General features: G+C 45.7%; 2 protein-coding genes across 3 annotated transcripts; both read right to left on the reverse strand.

Moving 5' to 3' along the window:
• Window positions 1-9,883: 9,883 nt before the first annotated feature.
• Window positions 9,884-17,530, reverse strand: LOC123169365 (altered inheritance of mitochondria protein 21). 2 transcript variants are annotated; one of them, XM_044587201.1, is made up of 5 exons: window positions 17,244-17,530; window positions 11,870-12,034; window positions 11,300-11,335; window positions 10,578-10,887; window positions 9,884-10,298 (listed from the first exon to the last, which is right to left on the reverse strand). In XM_044587201.1, exons 1-4 carry the CDS (start codon window positions 17,358-17,360, stop codon window positions 10,606-10,608), a joined length of 600 nt encoding a protein of 199 aa, XP_044443136.1. In that variant the 5' UTR covers window positions 17,361-17,530; the 3' UTR covers window positions 9,884-10,298; window positions 10,578-10,605. The 2 variants fall into 2 exon arrangements, with proteins under 2 accessions (XP_044443136.1, XP_044443134.1); XM_044587199.1 differs by having other exon boundaries at window positions 10,578-10,890; window positions 17,244-17,528.
• A 2,091-nt stretch (window positions 17,531-19,621) lies between these two features.
• On the reverse strand, window positions 19,622-20,496 carry LOC123166770 (chaperone protein dnaJ 8, chloroplastic). Its single transcript, XM_044584568.1, has one exon. It carries the CDS (start codon window positions 20,299-20,301, stop codon window positions 19,822-19,824), a length of 480 nt encoding a protein of 159 aa, XP_044440503.1. The 5' UTR covers window positions 20,302-20,496; the 3' UTR covers window positions 19,622-19,821.
• Window positions 20,497-23,349: the final 2,853 nt, after the last annotated feature.

The following is a 23,349-nucleotide window of genomic DNA, read 5'->3' on the forward strand; positions in this document are numbered from 1 at the left end:
TTTACTTTTCCGTTGCTACTGTTACAATTACTACAAAACCCAAAAATATTACTTTTTCTACCGTTACCGTTACTTCCATATTACTTTGCTACTAAATACTTTGTTGCAGATATTAAGTTATCCAGGTGTGGTTGAATTGACAACTCAACTACTAATACTTGAGAATATTCTTTGGCTCCCCTTGTGTCGAATCAATAAATTTGGGTTGAATACTCTACCCTCGAAAACTGTTGCGATCCCCTATACTTGTGGGTTATCAGAGTAGGAGGGGGAAAGGAAGGGAAGGAGAGAGGGGGAAGGAAAGGGGGCGCCCCCCCCCTCCTTGTCCAATTCGGACTAGAGGGGGATGGGCGCGCGGCCAGCCCTAGACGCCCCTCCTCTTCTCCACTAAGGCCCATCTTGGCCCATTAAACTCCCCGGCGAATTCTCGTAACTCTCCGGTACTCCGAAAAATACCCGAATCACTCGGAACCTTTCCGATGTCCGAATATAGTCGTCCAATATATCGATCTTTATGTCTTGACCATTTCAAGACTCCTCGTCATGTCCCCGATCTCATCCGGGACACTGAACTACCTTCGGTACATCAAAACACATAAAGTCATAATACAAATCGTCACCGAACGTTAAGCATGCGGACCCTACGGGTTCGAGAACTATGTAGACATGACCGAGACACGTCTCCGCTCAATAACCAATAGCGGAACCTGGATGCTCATATTGGCTCCTACATATTCTACGAAGATCTTTATTGGTCAAACCGCATAACAACATACGTTGTTCCCTTTGTGATCGGTATGTTACTTGCCCGAGATTCGATCGTCGGTATCTCAATACCTAGTTCAATCTCGTTACCGGCAAGTCTCTTTACTCGTTCCGTAATACATCATCCCGCAACTAACTCATTAGTTACAATGCTTGCAAGGCTTATAGTGATGTGTATTACCGAGTGGGCCCAGAGACACCTCTCCGACGATCGGAGTGACAAATCCTAATCTCGAAATACGCCAACTCAACAAGTACCTTCGGAGACACCTGTAGAGCACCTTTATAATCACCCAGTTATGTTGTGACGTTTGGTAGCACACAAAGTGTTCCTCCGGTAAACGGGAGTTGCATAATCGCATAGTCATAGGAACATGTATAAGTCATGAAGAAAGCAATAGCAACATACTAAACGATCAAGAGCTAAGCTAACGGAATGGGTCAAGTCAATCACATCATTCTCTAATGATGTGATCCCGTTAATCAAATGACAACTCATGTCTATGGCTAGGAAACTTAACCATCTTTGATTCAACGAGCTAGTCAAGTAGAGGCATACTAGTGACACATTATTTTGTCTATGTATTCACACATGTATTAAGTTTACGGTTAATACAATTCTAGCATGAATAATAAACATTTATCATGAAATAATGAAATAAATAGTAACTTTATTATTGCATCTAGGGCATATTTCCTTCAGATAGACCCTTAGTAAAAGGATCTGCCAGATTCTTAGACGTTTGGATATAATCCAATGCAATAACTCTGGAGTTTTTCATTTTCCTGACAGACTTTAACCTTCTCTAAACGTGTCTTGATGACTTCATGTTATCCTTTGAGCTGCTCACTTTCGTGATCACAGTTTGATTGTCACAGTTCATAAGGATACTCGGTACAGGTTTCTCAACAACCGGCAAGTCATTCAAGAGCCGACGAAGCCAATCTGCTTCGACCGTAGCTGTATCTAGTGATGTAAGTTCTCCTTCCATTGTTGACCTCGTTAAGATGGTCTGCTTGCAAGACTTCCAAGAAACAGCGCCACCTCCATGAGTGAATACATATCCGCTTGTGGCCTTTATCTCATCAGCATCTGAGATCCAGATTGAGTCACTATACCCTTCAAGCACCTTTGGGTGCCCAGTGTAGTGAATTCCATAGTTTGCAGTGCCTTTCAAATAACGCAAAACTCTCTCTAGAGCTTTCCAATGCACATCTCCTGGTTTTGAGACAAATCGACTCAGTTTGCTAACAGCAAAAGAGATGTCAGGTCTTGTAGCACTGGCTAAGTACATAAGCGAGCCAATAATCTGAGAATACTTCAATTGGTCTCTAGCAATTCTTTGATTCTTTCAAAGTAACACACCCGCATCATATGGTGTTGGAGAGGGCTTGCAGTCACTATAGCCAAAGCGACTCAAGATCTTTTCCACATGGTGAGATTGAAGCAATGTCCCACCATCATCGTCTCTCAACAACTTGATGTTCAGAATGACATCAGCCACTCCTAAAGCCTTCATCTCAAAACACCGAGATAGGAAATCCTTGACCTCCTTAATAACATTCAGATTTGTTCCGAAAATCAGAATGTCATCAACATACAAGCAAAGGATAACTCCCTCGCCCCCACCATGTCGATAGTACACACATTTGTCAGCTTCGTTTACAACAAAGCCTGCAGCTGTTAAAGTTCTTTCAAACTTCTCATGCCCCTGTTTGGGTGCTTTCTTGAGTCCATACAAAGACTTCAGCAACTGGCGCACTTTTCCTTCCTGACCATCTAGTACAAACCCATCTGGTTGTTCCATATAAATTTCCTCGTCCAACTCTCCATTTAGGAAAGCAGTCTTAACATCCATTTGATGAACGAGAAGACCATGTGAGGCAGCTAGTGAAAGAAAAACTCGAATAGTGGTCAGTCGAGCCACAGGTGAGTAAGTATCAAAGAAGTCTTCACCTTCCTTTTGGGTATAACCCTTAGCCACGAGCCGAGCCTTGTACTTTTCAATAGTACCATCAGGCCTAAGCTTCTTCTTGAATACCCATTTGCATCCTATAGGTTTGCACCCATAAGGACGATCAGTTATCTCCCAAGTTTCATTCGCCAAGATGGAATCCATCTCGCTACGAACCGCTTCCTTCCAGTAGTCAGCATCTTCAGATGCATAGGCCTCTGAAATAGAACTGGGAGTGTCATCTATGAGATACACAAGAAAATCATCACCAAAGGACTTTGCAGTCCTCTGTCTCTTGCTCCTAGTAGGAACTTCATTGTTCTCCTCCACAGGACTTTCAAAGTGTTCCATCGAAATGGCAGGTTCGGTAATTGTAACTGGTTCCTGATTCGATGAACTAGGCATCTCCTGATTAGATGAGGTAGCCATATCCTTCATGGGAAAGATATCTTCAAAGAAAGTCGCATCATTCGACTCCATGATCGTACCGACATGCATATCAGGTACCTCAGATTTTACAACCAAGAATCTATAACCAATGCTATGAAAAGCATATCCCAGGAAAACACAATCCACAGTTTTTGGTCCAAGCTTGCGCTTCTTTGGAATTGGCACATTGACTTTCGCCAAACAACCCCAGGTTCGTAGATAAGAGAGTTTCAATCTTTTCTTCTCCCATTCCTCGAATGGAGTTATCTCTTTATTCTTTGTGGGAACTCGGTTTAGGACATGACATGCAGTCAATATCGCCTCCCCCCACCATGCCTTGGAGAGAACCGATGTGTCTAACATGGCGTTAACCAAATCAGTTAGAGTACGGTTCTTTCTTTCGGCCACCCCATTTGACTGAGGTGAATAGGGAGGCGTCCACTCATGGATTATACCATGTTCCGCACAAAAAGCATCAAATTCATTGGAAAAATACTCTCCACCACGATCGAACCTAAGCCTCTTGATTTTCCGATCAAGTTGGTTTTCCACTTCAGCTTTATAGATCTTGAAAAAGTCCAAAGCCTCATCCTTAGATTTCAGAAGATACACACGGCAGTATCTAGTGGAGTCATCAATTAACGTCATGAAATATTCCTTTCCACCTTTTGTCAAAACATCATTCATTTCACATAAATCTGAATGTATGAGCTCTAGTGGTGCAAGATTTCTTGTTTCCGCAGTCGTGTGAGACTTACGAGGTTGCTTAGCTTGCACACAAACTTGACACTTAGATCCCTTGACAGTGGTGAAACTAGGGATTAAGTTCAATTTCGCTAGTCGCGACATGCAACCAAAGTTAACATGACAAAGACGTGAATGCCACACATTTGATTCACTATTGTTGCAAACATGATTAACAACTTTATTGCAAACGTCTGATAAGGATAAACGAAACAGGCCTCCTGACTCATAGCCTTTACCGACAAAGGTTCCACACTTGGATATTACAAATTTAGTCGACTCAAAGACAAGCTTATAGCCATCTCTACACAGAAGAGATCCGCTAACAAGATTTTTATTGACGGAGGGGACATAATGCATGTTCTTCAGCCGCACGATCTTCCCCGAAGTAAACTTTAGATCGACCGTGCCAACACCACGAACAGAAGCACTTGAACCGTTGCCCATCAGCACGGTTGAAGTCCCTGCGGTCTGATAAGACGAAAACATGGAAATATCACCGCATACATGCACATTAGCACCCGTGTCAATCAACCAATCAGGAGAATGATATACTGAAAGAATAGTGGGAAATATACCATACCCAGCATCCTTCACGTCAGTGTCTCCAATGACAACATTAGCGGTCTTGCCGCCTTTCCCAGGATGACGCTTGTCATAGCGATTAGGGCAACTAGGAGCCCAATGATCAGGATCCCCACACACATGACAAACACCTTTCTTCTTGTCATTCTTCTTCTTGAAGTTCGTGTGTTGCACAGCCTTGTTCTTCTCATCAAACTTTGCTTTACCATCAAATTTGCCCTTGTTCTTGAACTTGTGGGGCTGGAAGTTCTTCTTCTGTACCAGATTGGCACTGATCCTCCCTCAATACCTCGAGCACGTGTGTCCTTTGCTCTCGCCTTTTCTTCCACATCAAGAGTGCCAATGAGATCCGGGTCGGAAAACTCATGTCTCTTATGTTTCAGTAAGGTAGCAAAGTTCCTCCACGAAAGAGGAAGCTTAGTGATGATACCTCCGGCAACAAACTTGTCCGGTGGCATACAACTGAAGTGCTCAAGTTCTCTAGCAAATGACTGTATCTCATGAGCTTGCTCAACCACGGAGCGCTCTTCAGTCATCCTGTAATCATAGAATTGCTCCATGATGTACAGCTCAGTGCTAGCATCCGAGACCCCAACCTTGGCCTCGAGTGCATCCCATATATCTTTTCCATTATCAATTGACGCATAAGCATCAACTATGTTCTCACCAAGAACACTCAAGAGAGCAGCCTTAAACAGAGTATCCATTTTCTGAAAAGCTTGTGCTTGTTGAGCATCAAGCTCTCCTTCAGGTTTGCCAAGAGTGGCGTCATAGCAACTCATGGTTTGAAACCATAAGACTGCTCTCACGCGCCACCTCTTATAGTGGATACCCTCAAACATAGGAGGTCTCATGGAAGCAGCAGGGTAAATTGCCTATAATAAGGTTTTTGGATTGTTGGAAGTATGAGCAATTTACGGAATGATTTTATTGACAGAAATAGGTAAATAGCATTTGCATATATGAACTGTAGCCTAGCATATGTAGAGCAGACAGTAGAGGTAGTTGCATATATGGAGTAGAACCTAACACATCTAGGGCAAGTACTAGTACGAGAAACTGTGCAGCGCAGTGCTCAGGAACTTTGTGGCGAGAGGAAGAGGATCTTCTGGTGTGTCTCTCTGGAGAGGAGCGACCTCTCTTCGTATACCCGTCGTGCGGCGCGGCGTCGTGCGCCGCGCCGGGCGGCGGAGGAGGAGCGCGCGTGGATGTCCCTCTTGTTCTCATGCTCATACACGTGGGGAAAGAACCTCCCTTATAAAGAGGTCCAACTCCCTCTAAACTAGCAATGTGAGACTAAACTTTAGTAGTGCCCCTTGCCTTGCACGAATGGGCTAAGTGGGCCTCTAGGATTTATTAGGAATTTCTGAAATAGTTATTGGGCTGTCCCAAAATAGACTAAATTCCAGCATCCAGTTCACACGATGATGTTCTCCATCAATTGTGCTTCACCTCATATGGCAACACAACACGCGATCTCAGTTTAGAAGTTTAAGACATAGTGGCTCAGCACCGTCCTATTATCATCCCGATGCATGCATGGTGATGGAGGATGGAGTTTTGGCTGGCTGGACAACAATTTATCCACTATTCAAGGAAGTCTGGAATCATTCCGAGTCTTCATTCGATTTTGCTACGGAATTTTCCCTAAGAAAATTTGGAAACAAAATCAAAGGAATGTTTCTTGATCTAATTAAAATGGGATTTTTATGTTGCCATGGAATTGTGCCTGAAAGTTACCATTGTTGTGGGTGTTTGCCAAACTCTTATACACATATGGTATTGTATTTGCATGATCAAAAAATATGGAATTGAGCCTGAAAATTACCATGTTGTGGGTGTTTGCATAATAGAACGAAGGCTCAAGAGGAGCCCGGCTTTGAATTAACAAAGCCATCAACCGGCCAGAGATTACACAAGGCCACCATTACAACCAACACGGAACAGAAAGGAAATGCTACAGCCGATACAAAGTGTTGCCCAGCAGCTTACAAGCACCAAAGACTACAAGCCCTACACGAGAATCCAAAATAAGCTCTAGCTTGTAGTCGACGGAGTCCTCCGAGTGAACTTGTCCCAGAAGAGCGAACAGAGAGGAACATCAGACGGCGCCAGTGCCCAACGACAAAGGACCGCGCCCTCATCTACCCAGGAAGGTGGACACCGAAATCATGCCGCGGTACTCCAACTCCGGAGGGGGCCCCTGCCCCTCACCTTGGCTCGAAAGGCGCCGTACCGCCGGAAGATGGAATTGCTCACCCTAGAGCAAAGAACGGACAAGGTTCCGACCACCAAGGGAGATACTCAGCCTGACCTGTCGCTGCACGAAGGAAACTCGAAGGATATCCACACCGAGGCTCTCTGATACAAGCACAGAGAGGAAAAACGGCACCATGGAGCTGTCACTGAACAAACATACAGAGAGAAGAGATGGAGCACCATAATTGGAATTAGCACAGGCCCGCAAAAATCAGCCATGTTCGTGCCACTGCATTGAGCAGTTGCTAGTGAGGACCCCTATCCCCTCCCTGCCCAAGGCAATGACGCCAATCAAGCAGAAGCTGACCGGCAACCGAACATATCATAAGGAATGCCGAGTTGCACTAATTCAGAAACAAAGCACCATGTTCCATCTCCCTCACCGGAGACGCAGCCACCACGATGCCCCACTGCACGCTCCCACCTTGCCCAAGATGACACCTTCAGGAAGGAGGCGACGCACGCCGCGCCGTTGCCGTCAAGTCTATGCAAGACAAGGGATTTCTCCCGGGAAAGAAGCGGGAGGGAGAGGAACTGAACCTCGACGATGCCTCTGAGGAGGGGAACGGCACATGCCGGTGTCGCCGCCGTCGTGCCCAGAGAACCAGCCAAGGGTTTCTCCCGTTCCAAGTTCGCGACTCCTGGCAGTCCACCTTCACCAGCGCCCGTGACCAAAGGCCACCGACGACCAGATCCGGTGTGAGCAGCGTTGCGGGGGGGGGGGGGGGGGGGAGGCCGCCTTCAGATCCGGACGCACCACCCGCTACGACCGGCGACAATCGCCGCCCACGCGGCCGAGGAGACACAGGGGCAACACCTGCGACGCCACTCGTTGTAGAAGAACGGCCCCGCCTCACCGCCCGAGGCCGCCGCATGTAAAAGCCAATTATGATGTATAACGATCCAGACAAGTTTTGTGATTCTGAGACCCAAAGCACCCTGTATTCTCCAGTTGGACGGTGCATGTAAAAGCCAATTATGATGTTGCGGACGCCTAGCCCAAATCGAGGCTGCGGCGGGAGAGCATGCTTGCGGATGACTGGATTGCAAATGTAGAATTAACTTCCGCAAGAGAAGATGATGAAACCATCACAAGCGCATTGGAGACAAACCTCGTTACGGTGTTCGAAACCAGGAGGGCACGGACGACAACGTGACTGGCAGGCCACCCGTCCCCATCGACGATGTGGAGCGACGGCTGGCGGCCGTGGTGTTCGAGCATAAATTTAGGCGTGGACGTGACGCTAGCCACAACGCGCAGACGACGCGGCAGCGGCCGATGTCCCGGGGCGGCAACCGGATGAGTATCATATGTCGATGATCTCCTCGGGAAGGTGCTCGAGCAGGGCCGCGGCTCTCTTGCCCGGCATGGCGCTCCCTAAAGTCCGGTAATCTAAAAAGAAGAGGCACACTTAGTGAAATGCTTCAGCTATGGAAAACGCACGGTCCTTTTTACTCTGTTTGAAGTCAAACTTCGTAAAGTTTGATCATATTTATATGAAAAAATATAAATATCTACAATGCTAAAGTTATACAATATGAAAATTTAAGCCACGACGCATCTAATGATAATGATTTCACATTGTGAATATTTGTATTTTTTCTATAAAATTGGTCAAACTTTACAAGGTTAGGCTTCAGACAAATCTTATGGGGTCTGTATTATCTCACATCTAACTCTCTCACCCTTGATTGTTTTTTTTTTTGAAAAACTCTTTCATGAATTTGTTTTGTCCCTAAGGGTGAGGGAGTTAGATGTGAGATAATATCTCACATCTAGATGTGAAATAGCAAACCTGAAATCTTATATGCGAACTGAAAAGGACCGGAGGAAGTATTTCGGTCCGTGTCGGACTGGGCTCGATCGAATTTTTAAGGATGGGCCAAGCCACGTAGGACCGGCCATCTAATTCAAAGATCAGGATGGCTCAACTAAAAAGGAAGAGATCAGGATTGCTCAAAAGAAAATAAATCAAAGATCAGGAGAAAATGCATTACTGCTGCTCAAGGTCATCTTCAACCTTCAACCTCACGCCATCCACACAGCCCTCCCCTCATCCCCGTGTTGCCACCGCCCCCAACCAACCCTCTAAACCTCCCCAGTGAAAATATTTTCCGACGACCTACACCCCCGACCCACACCCATCAAATTTCAGACTCGCTCCCGGCTCAGCCATGCCGTAGCCGGCCCTCCTCACACCGTTCCCACCTTCAGCCTCGTCTAAAAAAGCAACCGATGGTTCCAAAAATTTAAGGTACTTCTAGCAAAAAGTATTTATTACTCCTTCCGTCCCATAGTGTAAAAACGCTCCTATATTATGGGATGGAGGGAGTATGATGGAAGCATACCAAGGAAATGGTATAGGAGCCCATGAGAAAGTGTCTTATGTACCAGGCCAGACAAAGTAAGGAATTAACATACTGTAGGCAGAAATCAACTTTTAGGCCTAGTTTGGCAGCGCTGTATTTAAAATACCATAGTATCTCAAAACTTCGGTATTGCAACGCGTGGGTGATGAATACTGCGGTTTTAAAGAAACTGCAATTTTTTTTCTCAGTTTTAGAAAAACTACCGATACATTTGGCTGATGTTGTTTTACTGTGTAGTTTTGACCGATAGTCACACAACTTAATCTAACTTATACTACACGTACGGAGCTACACGACCGGATGCATGCAACGCTGTATGGTCTTCTGATCGCTGAGCTAGGAAGTTGCAGACGTGATCGGCCGTAGCTAATTACAAAGAATAGGAATCGATATCCTATTTTAACTAGTGTGGTGCAAGCCATTGAAAGGATACTGCCGTGTGGTTAATTATGCTTACAAACCAAGCTGCACGACAGTCAACCAGCGGATAACACGAGCAACTTTTCCCCAGTTTCAGAAAAAAGAGGTCCAGACCTCTTTTTTAATACTCCAAGAAAACCACAGTATCAACAATACCACTGTTTATAAAACTGCAGTTTTTGGTATAGCCAAACGCCTCAAAGTATTCAAAACTATAGTTTTTCAAAAAACTGTGATATTCTAGTAATACTTTAAAAATACTTTGCATCCAAACGGGGCCTTAGAGAACACCAGCAAAAACAACAGATATGCCCCCAAAATCCCACCGCATTGGAAACATTGAACCACATGAAAAATAATAGCTAGCGTTTTCAAGCATAGATAAACCATAAACCACATTGCATTGATTCAGACACATTCACCCAGGCCAATCCAAGAAGGCCACGATTTATAGTGGTCAAAAGCCAAGCCACCCTAGCACACATTACTACCTAATTACAGTCAGAAGCATCCATATATGCTGCTCTTACATGCTCCATGGGAGCAGCACCTGCCATTCAAAGCGTCTGCTCCAGAGTCCATGGTTTACTTATATATATATATATATATATATATATATATATATATATATATATATATATATATACACAAACTAGAGCCACGGTGCCATTGCAACTCCATAGTCCATACTAGCAATATAGAGTACTAGCCTTATACTAATTCTGCAGGTTAGGCCGGTTCCCCTGCTTTCGCCTTGCATCAGCCCCCTCTCTGTCACAACGAGAGAACAATGGTTAGCTAGCATTTCCAACAAGGGCAATCTTCAACTCCTGTCAGTGTCATAAAAGTTTTGCTTTCACCTTTTAACGTATGTTATGATAGGTTTGTGTTCTTAACCAAGCAAGTGTAAATCCTAGAGTATCTTCATTTGATCAAAAGCATGAGAGCAGTAACAACAGTATGAACTTACTGACTATTGATAGAAATTTGGCTACTAACAAATACTCACTTTAAAGATAGCAAACGAAGACCGGATAACAGAAACAGCACCTGTTAAGTGTCTTCACTTACAGCCCGTCTACTTGGCCGGGACCTGCACCCGCTGCTGTCGACGTGCGACATATTCCTCATATTCCGAGTCACTCTCGGACTCGGAGATCCATCCGTAGCAGGGGGGCCTTTTGCGCCTAGTTCTTGTAGCTAACGGATCTGGCGACGCAGCTCTGGGAGAAGGTGGGTCGATGAGCGGGGGTTCCGCTTCCTCTGTCTGCCCAACTGCTAGCACTGCCTCAGATGGTGGTACAACCATCGCAATGGGAATGAACTCTTCTGACGGTTCCTCCTTTATTGCTACTTCTTGCTGCTGCATTACCAACCAAAGCCCCACGTAAGAATTGGACAGTATGCATAGGATTTGTTGCTGGAGGGAATAAGTAACCACAACTAGACATTCTTAACAAGGTCTTGTTTTAAAGGTAAATCTAATTTTTCATAAGTAACAGCAGCTTGTGCACCATAAATGTTTCCTTATTGCAGAAGTACTGATGGCCAACATGTTGAAGTTGTATTACAAAACCAACTGAGAAAATACTACATAGTGCAATGCTAAAATGTATGATGCCAATTCATCAGTCGACTATGTCAGCCCAAAGGAATGATGGAAGACATCAACCAGACCACTTCTTTCATCTGGCATTGTTGTCATTTTTATGAATAAACCAGCTTTTAGGTGAAAAAACAAACACAGGAAAGTAAATGGAGAGGGAGCTTACCGGAGCCTCCTCCTCCACGTCCTCCTGCTGCGGCTCCTGCAAATATTTCATAAATAGTGAAAATAAGAACGTTTTACTTTGTACCCACTTCAATCTGTGCAAACACAAACTAAGGCATGTTAAGAGTAATATAACATGGGCATGCTTGATGTAAGGGAGAGTCTCAATCCTAGGATGGCCGTTCCATCAACTTACTCCTCAATATCTATTCATATTTTAGTCATTTGAAATAGTATAATGCTGAGGCAACTCAGTTATAATCATAGAAACAGGATGAGGAATTATAACAGTGGAAATAACCTCGTAATATTATCATCCATGTACTAGGACCAACCTTTTTCTCAAACTAAATGCCTTAAAGCAAACAAAGATGAGGAATTAGTACATATGACAGGTATTATTGAGCAAGATATTACATTTTTTTTGGCGTGGGATGACAGTTACCAATTAAAGAAACACTGCCTTGAATATATTAGTCTGTAGGTAGCAGAGTGGTATAAATTGGTACCAATGGCACACACAGAAATTAACATGGATAAACACAAGAGAGTATGTGGAGAGCGTCCTCACCGGATGAGCTTCCTCCCCCTCATCATCACCATCATCATCCTCATTCTGCTGCTGCTGCTGCTGCTGCTGCAACTTCTCCTGCTCCTCCATCTCAAAGAGCGCTTCTTGCACTACGGAGTAACAACTGCCCTCCAGCAACGGCCACCCATCCTTCCCATACACATCCTAAACAGAAAGGCCGAATTAATCAGGACCATGGTTTTCAATTTCAATGAAATTTCGGAAATTTCATTAATTTCAGAAAGTACTGAAATATAGCATTTTTGTTAAATTATTTCAACGATTTCGGCCTCCAAAGTCATTTCCCGCCAGGGCCACCTTTGGCGGCAAAAAATTGGGCCAAAGCCCAAAACTAGCTCCCCCATGGCCCGTGAATGACTAACATGTCTCTCGTGCCCTCACATCTATACCTAAATCGCCAATGGAAAATCTCCTTTCGTGCCGGCGGCGCCAACACTGGAGGCTTGGGCTCCAATTGCTACTTGATGCAAAATCTGACACTGTCAGAAATAGAATCCTTTTGATTCTTTGGCAGTCCTGGCACCTGAGAAACAATGTTATACATGGTGATGGAAAGGACACGGTTTTGAGTGCTGTGCATTTCTTAGTCAGGTACGAGGAGGACGTAAATGATTCGCTGTACAGTGATGCGACTGACAAAGATAAATGTCGCTGGTCGCTGTATCCCCATAGGCCCAGCAATCCGACAGCGCCTGCTAGCGATCATTGGTCTGCACAGCGAAAGGGATGTTAAACTAAACACAGATGCATCTTACATTTCCAAGACAGGGGAAAGCTGGATTGGTGCAGTTGCTAGAGACCACCGTGGTCAAGTCTTTGTTGCAGTGTGCCAGAAATTAAACAAATGCTCGTCTGTAGAAGAAGCAGAAGCGGAGGCAGCATTAATTGGTCCGAAGGAATTGGCAAACTGTATAGGGGGGTGGTCACTTTGGAAATCGACTGCGCTACTGTCGGCAAGGAACTGCATTGTAAAGGACAGAACCGAGCGAAGTGTTTCTCTCTGGTGGCAGACATTAATCAAGCCTCTGCCTTCGCTACTCACTGCGTCATAGTGTTTACAAGAACATGCAATGCTCTTGCACAAGAATTGGCGGCCACGGCGAGAAGTGTCGGAGACCAAATCATAGTAGCAACTGTCCCTGAATATCGATGCTAGCTGAATGTAATCACACCATTGAGTAACTATAACTCGTGGTCCTAAAAAAAATGATTGTCATGTATTTACATTACCTATGATGAAACATCTAAGATGGTTTGTGCAGAGATGTCTTGTGATTCTTTGGCACTTTTGTGTATTTACCTATGCCATTGATTAGCTTGTGTTCTTTGTTGTTTTCTATGGTCAATTGTTATTCTGATCACATTCCAAGCCTTTGCGGTGTTGTATGCTAGCATGTGGTTTATGCCGATGATGCATATTATTGTGGAGCACAATGCGTATGTTGTTCATGCAAGACATTATATATTCTTTGTGATAAATTAACTTGCTGTCTTTTGTAAAATGTGAAATTCGTGCAATGGCTCTATTGACGATGTGATGAAAATGCATGGTATATTTTCACTGGGGATATTACTGATACCTGGAGCCATGCTGCGAATTATGGAAGGCAAGGATTTTCATGTCACTATTGTGGCCTGAAGAGGCGGGGTGGAGGCTCAACCCGCCTAATGGGACATCTAGGTGGGTTGGGAGGATCAGTGGTTGCCTGCTATAATGTGCCCTCCGAGGTACAAGCTGCAATGAGGAAGGATTGGCTGGTTTACAAACAGAAAAAGTCAAAGGTACAAGCCGGCAAACTAAGATTGGAACTTGAGCTTCTATAGGAAATGGGTGGAAGTCCAATAATTGATCTTGATCCTGCTAGTGATGAAGAGGACCATGTAAGGTTGGAAAGGGAGAAATCAATATGGGTAGTAGATTTGAGGTCGGGTCCAGGAGTGGCAGCAGCAACGGCGAGTCTTGTGTCTAGTCCTACAACTCCTGCCACTGGAAAGATAACTCAATATCTTCAGTGTAAGAGCTCTCTTAGTCCTGCAGATGGTAGTACTAGGACTCCTCCTAGTGGAAAGAAAACCAAGGGATGCCAGCCAAGGATTTACTTCTCAAATCGAAAGCTAAATGCAGCAAAACTTGGTCGAGCTTGGGCCAAATGGTTCCACGCTAATGATATTCCTGGACGGAAAATCAATTGTGCTTCATTTCGAGCAGCGCTGATGTTGAGACAAGAGCTACATGCAGTAAAGCACTTGCCTACAGCATATGAAGTTGATGGGATATATTTGGATGCCAACTACATGGAAATAAGGGTTTTTGTTGAGAACATGAAGCAAGATTGGGATCGTTTTGGTGTGACTATCATGAGCGACTCATGGACAGGACCTACCGGCATGAGCATCATCAACTTCATGGTTTATTGCAATGGGGCCATGTTCTTTCACAAGACTGTCAATGCAACTGGTCCGATCCAGAACTCAGGTAAAGAAAATGCTTCGTGTTGCAGTCATATTTATGCTCTATTCCTTGTCATGCAATATTTAACATCAGTATTCATGCATAATTCATATTCAAGGAAATTAAGAAAGGTTGTTGTCGATGAAATTGGCCCGAAGGTGGTTGTCCAAATTGTCACGGACAATGGTTTGAACTACAAAAAGGCATGCAAAGATCTCGTCAAAGAGCACCCTGAGATATATTGGCAGCCTTGTGCAGCTCATACAATCAACCTTATGTTAAAGGACATTGGTAAATTTCATGAGGTTGCTCGAGTTCTCAAAAGTGCGAAAAAGATTAGTAGCTTCTTCTACAATCACAACCGGCTGCATGCTGATATGGGAGACAAGATTGGTGGAGAGTTGATCCATCCTAATACCACCCAACTGTTTTATTTCCCTGCAAAGGATACATGATAAGAAAGACAAGTTTCGGCAATGGATGGTGTCAGAGGAGTGGGAAAATAGTGACTGGAAAACTGAGGAAGAATTTGACTATATAGAAGCATGTCTGACAAGTAGTGAATGGTGGAACGACCTCAAGAGGGTCCCAGATACAGTGCAGCCACATATAGTCTACTACGGTATGCTGATCAACAGAAGGATGTGACCGTTTCTGGTCTTAAAGCAAGGATGATGACCGCTGTTCAGGAATTGACAGCTCAACTCGGCGAGGATACATATGAATTTGAAAATTACATGAGTAAGGTGGGCCCGAGGATTCAGCATAAGTACGGCGACACGTTGATGCTTGCAGGTACCCCCTTTGTGATGAAACTCTTAGTTGACAAATATGTAGCTCTTCTTCTTCATTTATCATGTAGCTTCTATTCCAATATGTACATTTTTGCATTTGTAGCTGCTGTCCTTGATCCTGAATCACACTATTCATTTGCATTTGACCAAGATCCAGCCTATATCAATAAACTCCTAGATGTAATAGCAAAGATGGCGGCTACACCACAGTCCGGAGCAAAGGCTATGGATGAACTTGTGTTTTATAATGCCAATACAGGAAAGTTCGGCGGAGTGATGGCACAGCTCGCAGCACGCACATCTAGCCCAGGTTAAGTGAGCTACAGAATTTTGGGGAATTGGTGTAGTGTCTTCTCTTTTGCTGACTTATGGTGTTTCTATCTTGCAGACACTTGGTGATCTCAATATGGTGGAGAAGTGCCCATGCTGCTGAAGTATGCGATGCGCATTGTGTCTCATTGTGTGTCATCGAATGGTGTGAGCGCAATTGGAATACTTTCGGGTTGATCCATAGCAAAGTGAGAAATATGCAAAGTTACATTAAGCTGACAAAGCTGGTGCACACACGTTACAACTTGCAGCCCCGCCTTCAGCAAAATGAGACTTAGCGAGAAGATAAGGAGGTCGATCCATGTGCTCACATGATGGATCTTACTTAATATGATGAAGCAGACCCAACCATGGATTGGATGAACAACTCGAGGAGTGAATCAGAATCACTTCTAGATGAGGGAGGTCGCCCATCTCAGTTTATTCGTGACATAGTTTGCGATGTGCGCTCAAAGAGGAAGATGGTCAACATTTCAAGTCTTGCAAGGAGGAAAAGAGTGAAGAAAGGGAAGATGGCTGATCTGGATGAAAAGGGGTAAGCTTCAGCAAGTGACGATGACGAGGAAGAAGACAAAGAAAGTGGTGATGAAGAAGATTTCAATGATGAGGAGGGGCAAATACTTGAGATGCCTTCACCTGAAAGACGCATTCAAGGGGTTGAACCAGGAGAAGAGGCTGACTGAAGAAGCGAGGGAGACCCGGAAGTCAAAACGATCAGCTGGGAAGGACATAGATAGTATCTACTATTAGCAATGGTCAGTTCTTCTGCTGAAGTTATTAGCTAAATGACAAAGCTTCAGTTTGCAATTTGATTGGTTTAAACCTGATTCTAGCTTTACTTTTATTTCACTAACGGCATCTGTGTAGTGTAGATGACTTGCTGAACATGCTAAGTATGTGCATATGTGCCTCCGCCACTGTTCTATATTACTAATTCCACATGTACATAATAATAACTGAAAGGTGGCCTTGTCTTTCAGCGAACTGACTTACTGAAATCTCTGATGTAACCACAACAGCTGTCATTACTTATATCAAATAAATGTTAAATTGGCATGTTCTGGAAAATCCACTCGTGCATCCTTGGGACCACTTTGCGCTTTTTGACGTCTCTAACTTTTGTGCAGGTATTCCTTGAGGTGTGGGAACAGCATTGCTGCGACAAAACCAAGTCCAGGATGAACAGAACAGAGGTACTCATTTGCGCCAATCCACCAACTTGGCTAGCATTGTTGAGATTGGTGATGGGCAAGTTCCACAGATTTCCAGAAAAAAAGAACTTGTACACAATTGTATTTCAGGTAACCTTGCATATGTTAGCTTGCTGATGAAAAATGTATGCTGACTTGTTTGTCCATTGAAGTTGAACCAGTAAGAAATAATACTGTGGCAGCATTCTCGACCAATTTTGAGGAAGGGGGATTGGTTCTGGGGAACCAAACGAGAATGTGGAGAGGGGATCTGGCCTGGGTGGGGATTTGGTGACATGTAGGGGATCAATCCAATCCCTGGGCGGTTTAGTTCCGTTATATCAGGGGAACCAGACAATGCCGAGATAATCGCAAGAATCGGCATTGACTCCGAATCGGCTGACAAAATTAACCGCGGGAAATTAGGCGCCACCTCTGCTCCGCGACATTCACGCACGAGCAAAGCGCCGATCTTTGAGAGGATTCCGCCGGTCGACGGACCCAAAAGACAGCCCTTTCTCGCGTTCGTCTCCGTTTCTCTCGGCGGCGAAGCGGGTAAATGGGGGGATGGGAGGGGGGGCGCAGACCTTGAGGAGCTTGTTGACGACGCGGCGGACGTCGGCTTTGCGGTATCCCATCTCGGCGAAGTGGTCGATCGCGGCGTCCATCCGCTTCTCCCCGGCCCTCGGCCGCCGCCGGGGCATTGCTGGACCCCGATTGAGGGGGCGGACGGAGGCCGCGCCGCTCGTGCGTGGGAGGGGAGGGAGGGAGTGGCGGCCGCCGGAGCTCGCGGGCTAGGGCTTTTGCCTCGCTTGATTGGGGAGCTGGAGCTGAGCAGAGTGACGGCGTTTGGGTCCGTCCGTGACCGTGAGGTCAGGTGAGGCGCATTTACTCCCTCGTCGGTGCTCACAGCACGGCCGGGCCGTCCTCTCCTCTCCCCCCGCTCGTTCTTTTTTTCTTGAGCTGCCCCGCTCGTTCTTGGCCCTCGTAGGTGAGATTGTTGATGGTCTCTTGCTAGTTAGTCGCAATTAAAAAGTGCGAAAATGATCAGATCTATTATAAAAATTGGCTGGAAGTATAAAGTATCTCAACTATAATAAGAATTACTACATCAAGATTCCGGGACCACCAAACGACCATTACCACCGTCAGAACGAGTCGCTGACGCGTCCCTGTCGTTGTTCCCATACCGAAGCTGGCTTGACTTTGTTGATAAAAATCAGAAAGTCTTCGTGCACGTGCCCATAAGGATCAGCGTCCTGAAGTTGTAGTCGTTGCCATTCAACCCTTGAAAAGATCTGAAGCACCTGACAACAAATCTCGCCACGTGACGAGAAACCCTAACCTCGCCGGCCCGAGGAGACGGCAGGATTTTACGTGGGAGCTCCGTCGAACTCGACGAGGATCAGAGCCTGTAAGACAAACTCGAAGAAGAAGTGTTGCCATCTGCCATAGCGCCGCACTTGCAGCGACTAAAAAAACCTAACCTAAACCACTAACCGAAGCAGAGGCATTGGGATTCCCCTCCCGCCACCAGCGCCACAGTGGCAGGTAAATGGAAGGCGAATCCACGGGGTCGCTAGCGAAACCTGAAGGGAAGAGTCCATGGCCCGTCGTTGTGCCTCATCGAGACTCCAGGTCGTGTTGCATCGCCATGCCTCATGCCTCAACCTCACTCTGAAGGACACATGGTTAGGGTATCTCAAAAGCATCCTTCAATTTTTTCGACCTTAGAGTTCTTTTAAGGAATGCCATCATGACTTATTTTATTTAATTAAATCACGCTTACATCGTCAATCAACAGCGGCATAATAAAACTAGGTGGATCTTCAGCCCACACACAACTATCTAGATCACATTCACGAGCAAGTGTATGCGCTACCCGATTTGCTTCCCTTGAACGGTGCATAAATAAGATTCTCGGCCTTAGAGAAATACCAAGCTAACAAAATGATCTCCCGCATTAGAATTAATCAACCTTTAATTATCTCCATCAGTTCCCAGTAATAGACCGCTAGATCTACCATAGGGATCCAAAAGCTTCGAAAAGTTTTTTTGGCTAGAAAAGTTTTTAGACCAACTTTTGTTGAAGTCACTAATCATGGTTTTAGTCAATCCAATGAATTGGACACCAAAGTCAAAAAAATCATTTATCTAAGGAACCTTTGCTTTTCAGGGGGTCCCAAACCCCTACAATTCCAAAAGATTTTTGACATTTAAAATTTCATATTTTTATGGGGTCTACCCCTTTCCTTTTAGCCAGCTCAACCCTAGAAGCAGGGGAGCATGGCTTGAGGATTTTACCTCCTGATTTAATTCGCTTAGCTTGTTCCAAGCTAGCATAGAAATTAAAGTTTTAAATTCCTCCTTGCTCGATCCCTCGGACGCGATATAGTAACAGAATATACTCATGCGACAACACTCTCTTCGCTCAACTCCTCAGACGAGATATACTAAGGGAAAATTATATATGAAAGCATAAACCCTTAGATTCGATATACTAATGATTGATGAAAACAAAGATAGATAATGTACTCATGCGACAAATATTGTCTTCGCTCGACGCGGCATACCAACGGGAAATGAGTTAAAAATGTTGGTCACTTTATAAAATTACATCACCATGGCTAAACATATGTCTGCTCTCACATCCATATTGAACCGTATGGATCAAAGGTTTTGCACGTCATAGGCATTAGCCATTGATTGATGTGAACTTAGATGGACGGCGGGAATTTATTACTAATTGGCATGAATCATCAGTGAGTCACAACTACAGTTAACACATCATGGCTAATCAATATGGATATAGTGCTGGAAATGGGTGACAGTTTACAGCAAATATCTGGATCCATTTCAGCTGCATGCATTCCACTTGTCAGTGCCACTATCATTGAAAACGAAAGAGGCGTACGTCCCCGTGTTCGAAATCCAAACAGAAAGAGGCGTTAGTCGTGAGCCACAATTTAGATCAATTCCTGCTATGTTTTATTGTATTGATTGACAAGGAAATTGAAAATGTTCCAATTACACTTGTTTGAACCCTGACTTTCAATCTACGTCTCTTCCCTCCACAATAAAACAGGGGAGAGAAGCAGAGAGCGACGTTTCACAAATTATTTACAGCGCTGCCGCCTCTGCCATGGCAACGCGGCCCTTGAGGTTTCAGAAGTCGGCGAACCAGTCGTCCTCCTCGTCGGCGGCGAGGTAGTGGCGGTAGCGGTCGAGGTCCTCGTCGGCGAGGCCGTAGCGGCGCCGCCAGTACTCGAGCGTCGCCTCCGCCTCCTGCATGTTGCGCATCACCCTCTGGTACGCCGCGTTGATCCGCTCGAAGTCGATGGCGTTTTCTTGGCCCTCGCCGCCGCCGTGCTGCCGGCGCGCGACGTCCGGGTGGTACTGCAGCGCGAGGCGGTGGAAGGCCTTCTTGACCTCGCCCCTGGAGGCGCCCGGCCTCAGCCTCAGCGTCCGGTAGTGGTCCTCCTCCAGCACCCCGTACGGGGCCGCCGCCGGCCACCTTTCCCGCGTCGCCCCGCACCTCACCGCCGGCGACGACGACACCCTACGCAGCCGCCCCACCGCCGGCGACGCCGAAGACGACGGGCCGCGCAGGCTCAGCACCACCCCTCCTCCGGCGGCGACGGCCATGGATGTGATGTGCTGTGCGCGCACTCGCGGCAAGAAACGGAATCGATCGCAAGGTCGATCGACGGGGATGAGCCGCGACGGAGCAGTGGGAGGCTGGGAGATTTCGGATCCGGATGTGTTGCTTCCTCGGTTGACCGCGTGGTGGAGCTGGAGCTGGAATGGTGTGTGGTTGGAAACTTGGAATGGATGAGGCTGCCGCGTGGTGGCGCGCGGGGTTAAATAGGGACGGAGGAGGAGGCGGTTGCGGTTGGGTGGGGGGTGCCGGCTCGCCGGAAGGAGCGCCACGTTTGGCTGGCTCGCCGGTGTTTCCCACGTTGCCATTGCTCGCACGTTTCGGTAGGGACAAAAAACTTGGGAGAGGGAGGGGGACACCGCGGCGTCCATATCCGTCGTTGCCTTGCCTTGCAGCACGCGGCGTGTGTACTATTCCTTCCGTCTGGAAAAATACAAAGCTTTCACGTGATGTAAAAAATGTGTTGTCCAATATTTCAGCACTCAACAATTGACCGGGTACATATTGCAAACCGGATAAATACATCCATTCTACCCTCTCGGTATCTGGTGCACACGTTTCCGGTTTGTACTTTATAAACTAAAAGGTTTTAGAAAATCTGGATGCATTTAAAAATAATTATATGTGCTATCCACACTAGGACGACTGGAACAAATCCTCACAAAACAAAAAACAGGGACAGCGGTGTTTACATATACAAACTATATGGTTTGCACATTTTTATTTTGCGGGAAATCTATTCTAAGCTATCTTTTCCCCCCTTGAAACAAGGCAAAAGATTTATCATTTTAATTGATTATGAAAGGAGGTTTTAGACAAATTTCCACGAAGCAGGATACACATGACTACTCTCGCGGCATTACATTACTCAGGTGTGTGGCACCGGGAAGGGCCCATAGCCGAGACTCCTCCTTAATCCTTGCGAAGACAATCACCGTTGTAACCAGTGGCGGAGGTAGAGGGTGGATAGGATGGGCCGTGGGCCACCCTGAGATTGGGAACTGGGCTTTATGCCATAGCAAACAAAAAGGATATTTTTTAAAGGAAACCTAAATTTACATGCACAATTGCACTGTTGGGCCACCATGGTCCAGTGGGCTAGGTTCGCTACTGGTTGTAACATCGGTGTTACAAAATGACCCTAGCATTGCACTCTTTTCAAATCTCTCGTGATACAAACATGAACAAGGAGGCGAGGGCCCTTGTCTGGTTTCCACGATCAATCACATATTTAGTCCATCAGTCTAGAACGGAAGCCTCAATTCACCAGCTCCTCACCACATCAGCGCGTAGACTGATCCATACAACAACCTCAGTCCAGACCCACTGGGAGAACCAACACTGGAAGAAAATGTTCGCCGCGGTCTCCTAAACTTGCTTGCAAAATGGGCAAAGGTTATAGTTCTGCCACCAACGGCGTTGTAAATGACCAGCCGTCCACAACTTGTTTTGAATTACCAACCAAGCAAAACATTTGCATTTCGGTGGCGCCCACCCCTCCAAACAGCAGCAGGCATGATGCTCTTCGTCTGCCCCGCAAACTGCGCCATATAGGCAGTAGATGTCAAGTATTCTCCATGGGAGGTGAACTTCCAAAGTATGGTATCTAACACTGCGTTGTTGAGAGTAGCAGAGGAGACCTTCTCCCAAAGCATGGCAAACTCCTGTATATGTTCCATTGTTATTCCAGTGTGGGTGTCAATCTGGTTAATCCAATAATTGTTGAGGAGAGCTTTCTGGACCATGGAATATTTCTTTTTTGATGAGTCAAAAATGCTTGGGGCAATTTCTTTGCGTCTCATACCATCCAACCCAGATTATTCACATAACTTGGCTTTGCAACCTTCCACAAGGTGAAACATGGTGGACGTCACGAAGATGTCACTATCATAGTCGTTACACAACGTTACCGTTCCTGACCAAGTCTTGGGGGATCGTGTTGGAAATATGCCCTAGAGGCAATAATAAAATGGTTATTATTATATTTCCTTGTTCATAATAATTGTCTATTGTTCATGCTATAATTGTATTAACCGGAGACCGTAATATATGTGTGAATACGTAGACCACAATATGTCCCTAGTAAGCCTCTAGTTGACTAGCTCGTTGATCAATAGATGGTTACGGTTTCCTGACCATGGACATTGGATGTCGTTGATAACGGGATCACATCATTAGGAGAATGATGTGATGGACAAGACCCAATCCTAAGCATAGCACAAGATCGTGTAGTTCGTCTGCTAAAGCTTTTCTAATGGCAAGTATCATTTCCTTAGACCATGAGATTGTGCAACTCCCGGATACCGTAGGAATGCTTTGGGTGTGCCAAACGTCACAACTTAACTGGGTGGCTATAAAGGCACACTATGGGTATCTCCGAAAGTGTCTGTTGGGTTGGCACGAATCGAGACTGGGATTTGTCACTCCGTGTGACGGAGAGGTATCTCTGGGCCCACTCGGTAGGACATCATCATAATAAGCTCAATGTGACCAAAGAGTTGATCATGGGATGATGTGTTACGGAACGAGTAAAAGTGACTTGCCGGTAACGAGATTGAACGAGGTATTGGGATACCGACGATCGAATCTCGGGCAAGTAACGTACCGATTGACAAAGGGAATTGTATGCAGGATTGATTGAATCCCTGACATCGTGGTTCATCCGATGAGATCATCGTGGAACATGTGGGAGCCAACATGGGTATCCAGATCCCGCTGTTGGTTATTGGCTAGAGAGCTGTCTCGGTCATGTCTGCATGATTCCCGAACCCGTAGGGTCTACACACTTAAGGTTCGGTGACGCTAGAGTTGTTATGGGAATTAGTGTGCAGTTACCGAATGTTGTTCGGAGTCCCGGATGAGATCCCGGACGTCACGAGGAGTTCCAGAATGGTCCAGAGGTAAAGATTTATATATGGGAAGTCCTATTTTGGCCACCGGAAAATGTTCGGGATTTTTCGGTATTGTACCGGGAAGGTTCTAGAAGGTTCCGGAGTGGGGCCCACCTGCATGGGGGACCCACATGAACGTGGGTA

The sequence above is a fragment of the Triticum aestivum genome, chromosome 7D (genome assembly GCF_018294505.1).
Source record: "Triticum aestivum cultivar Chinese Spring chromosome 7D, IWGSC CS RefSeq v2.1, whole genome shotgun sequence".
NCBI lineage: Eukaryota > Viridiplantae > Streptophyta > Magnoliopsida > Poales > Poaceae > Triticum > Triticum aestivum.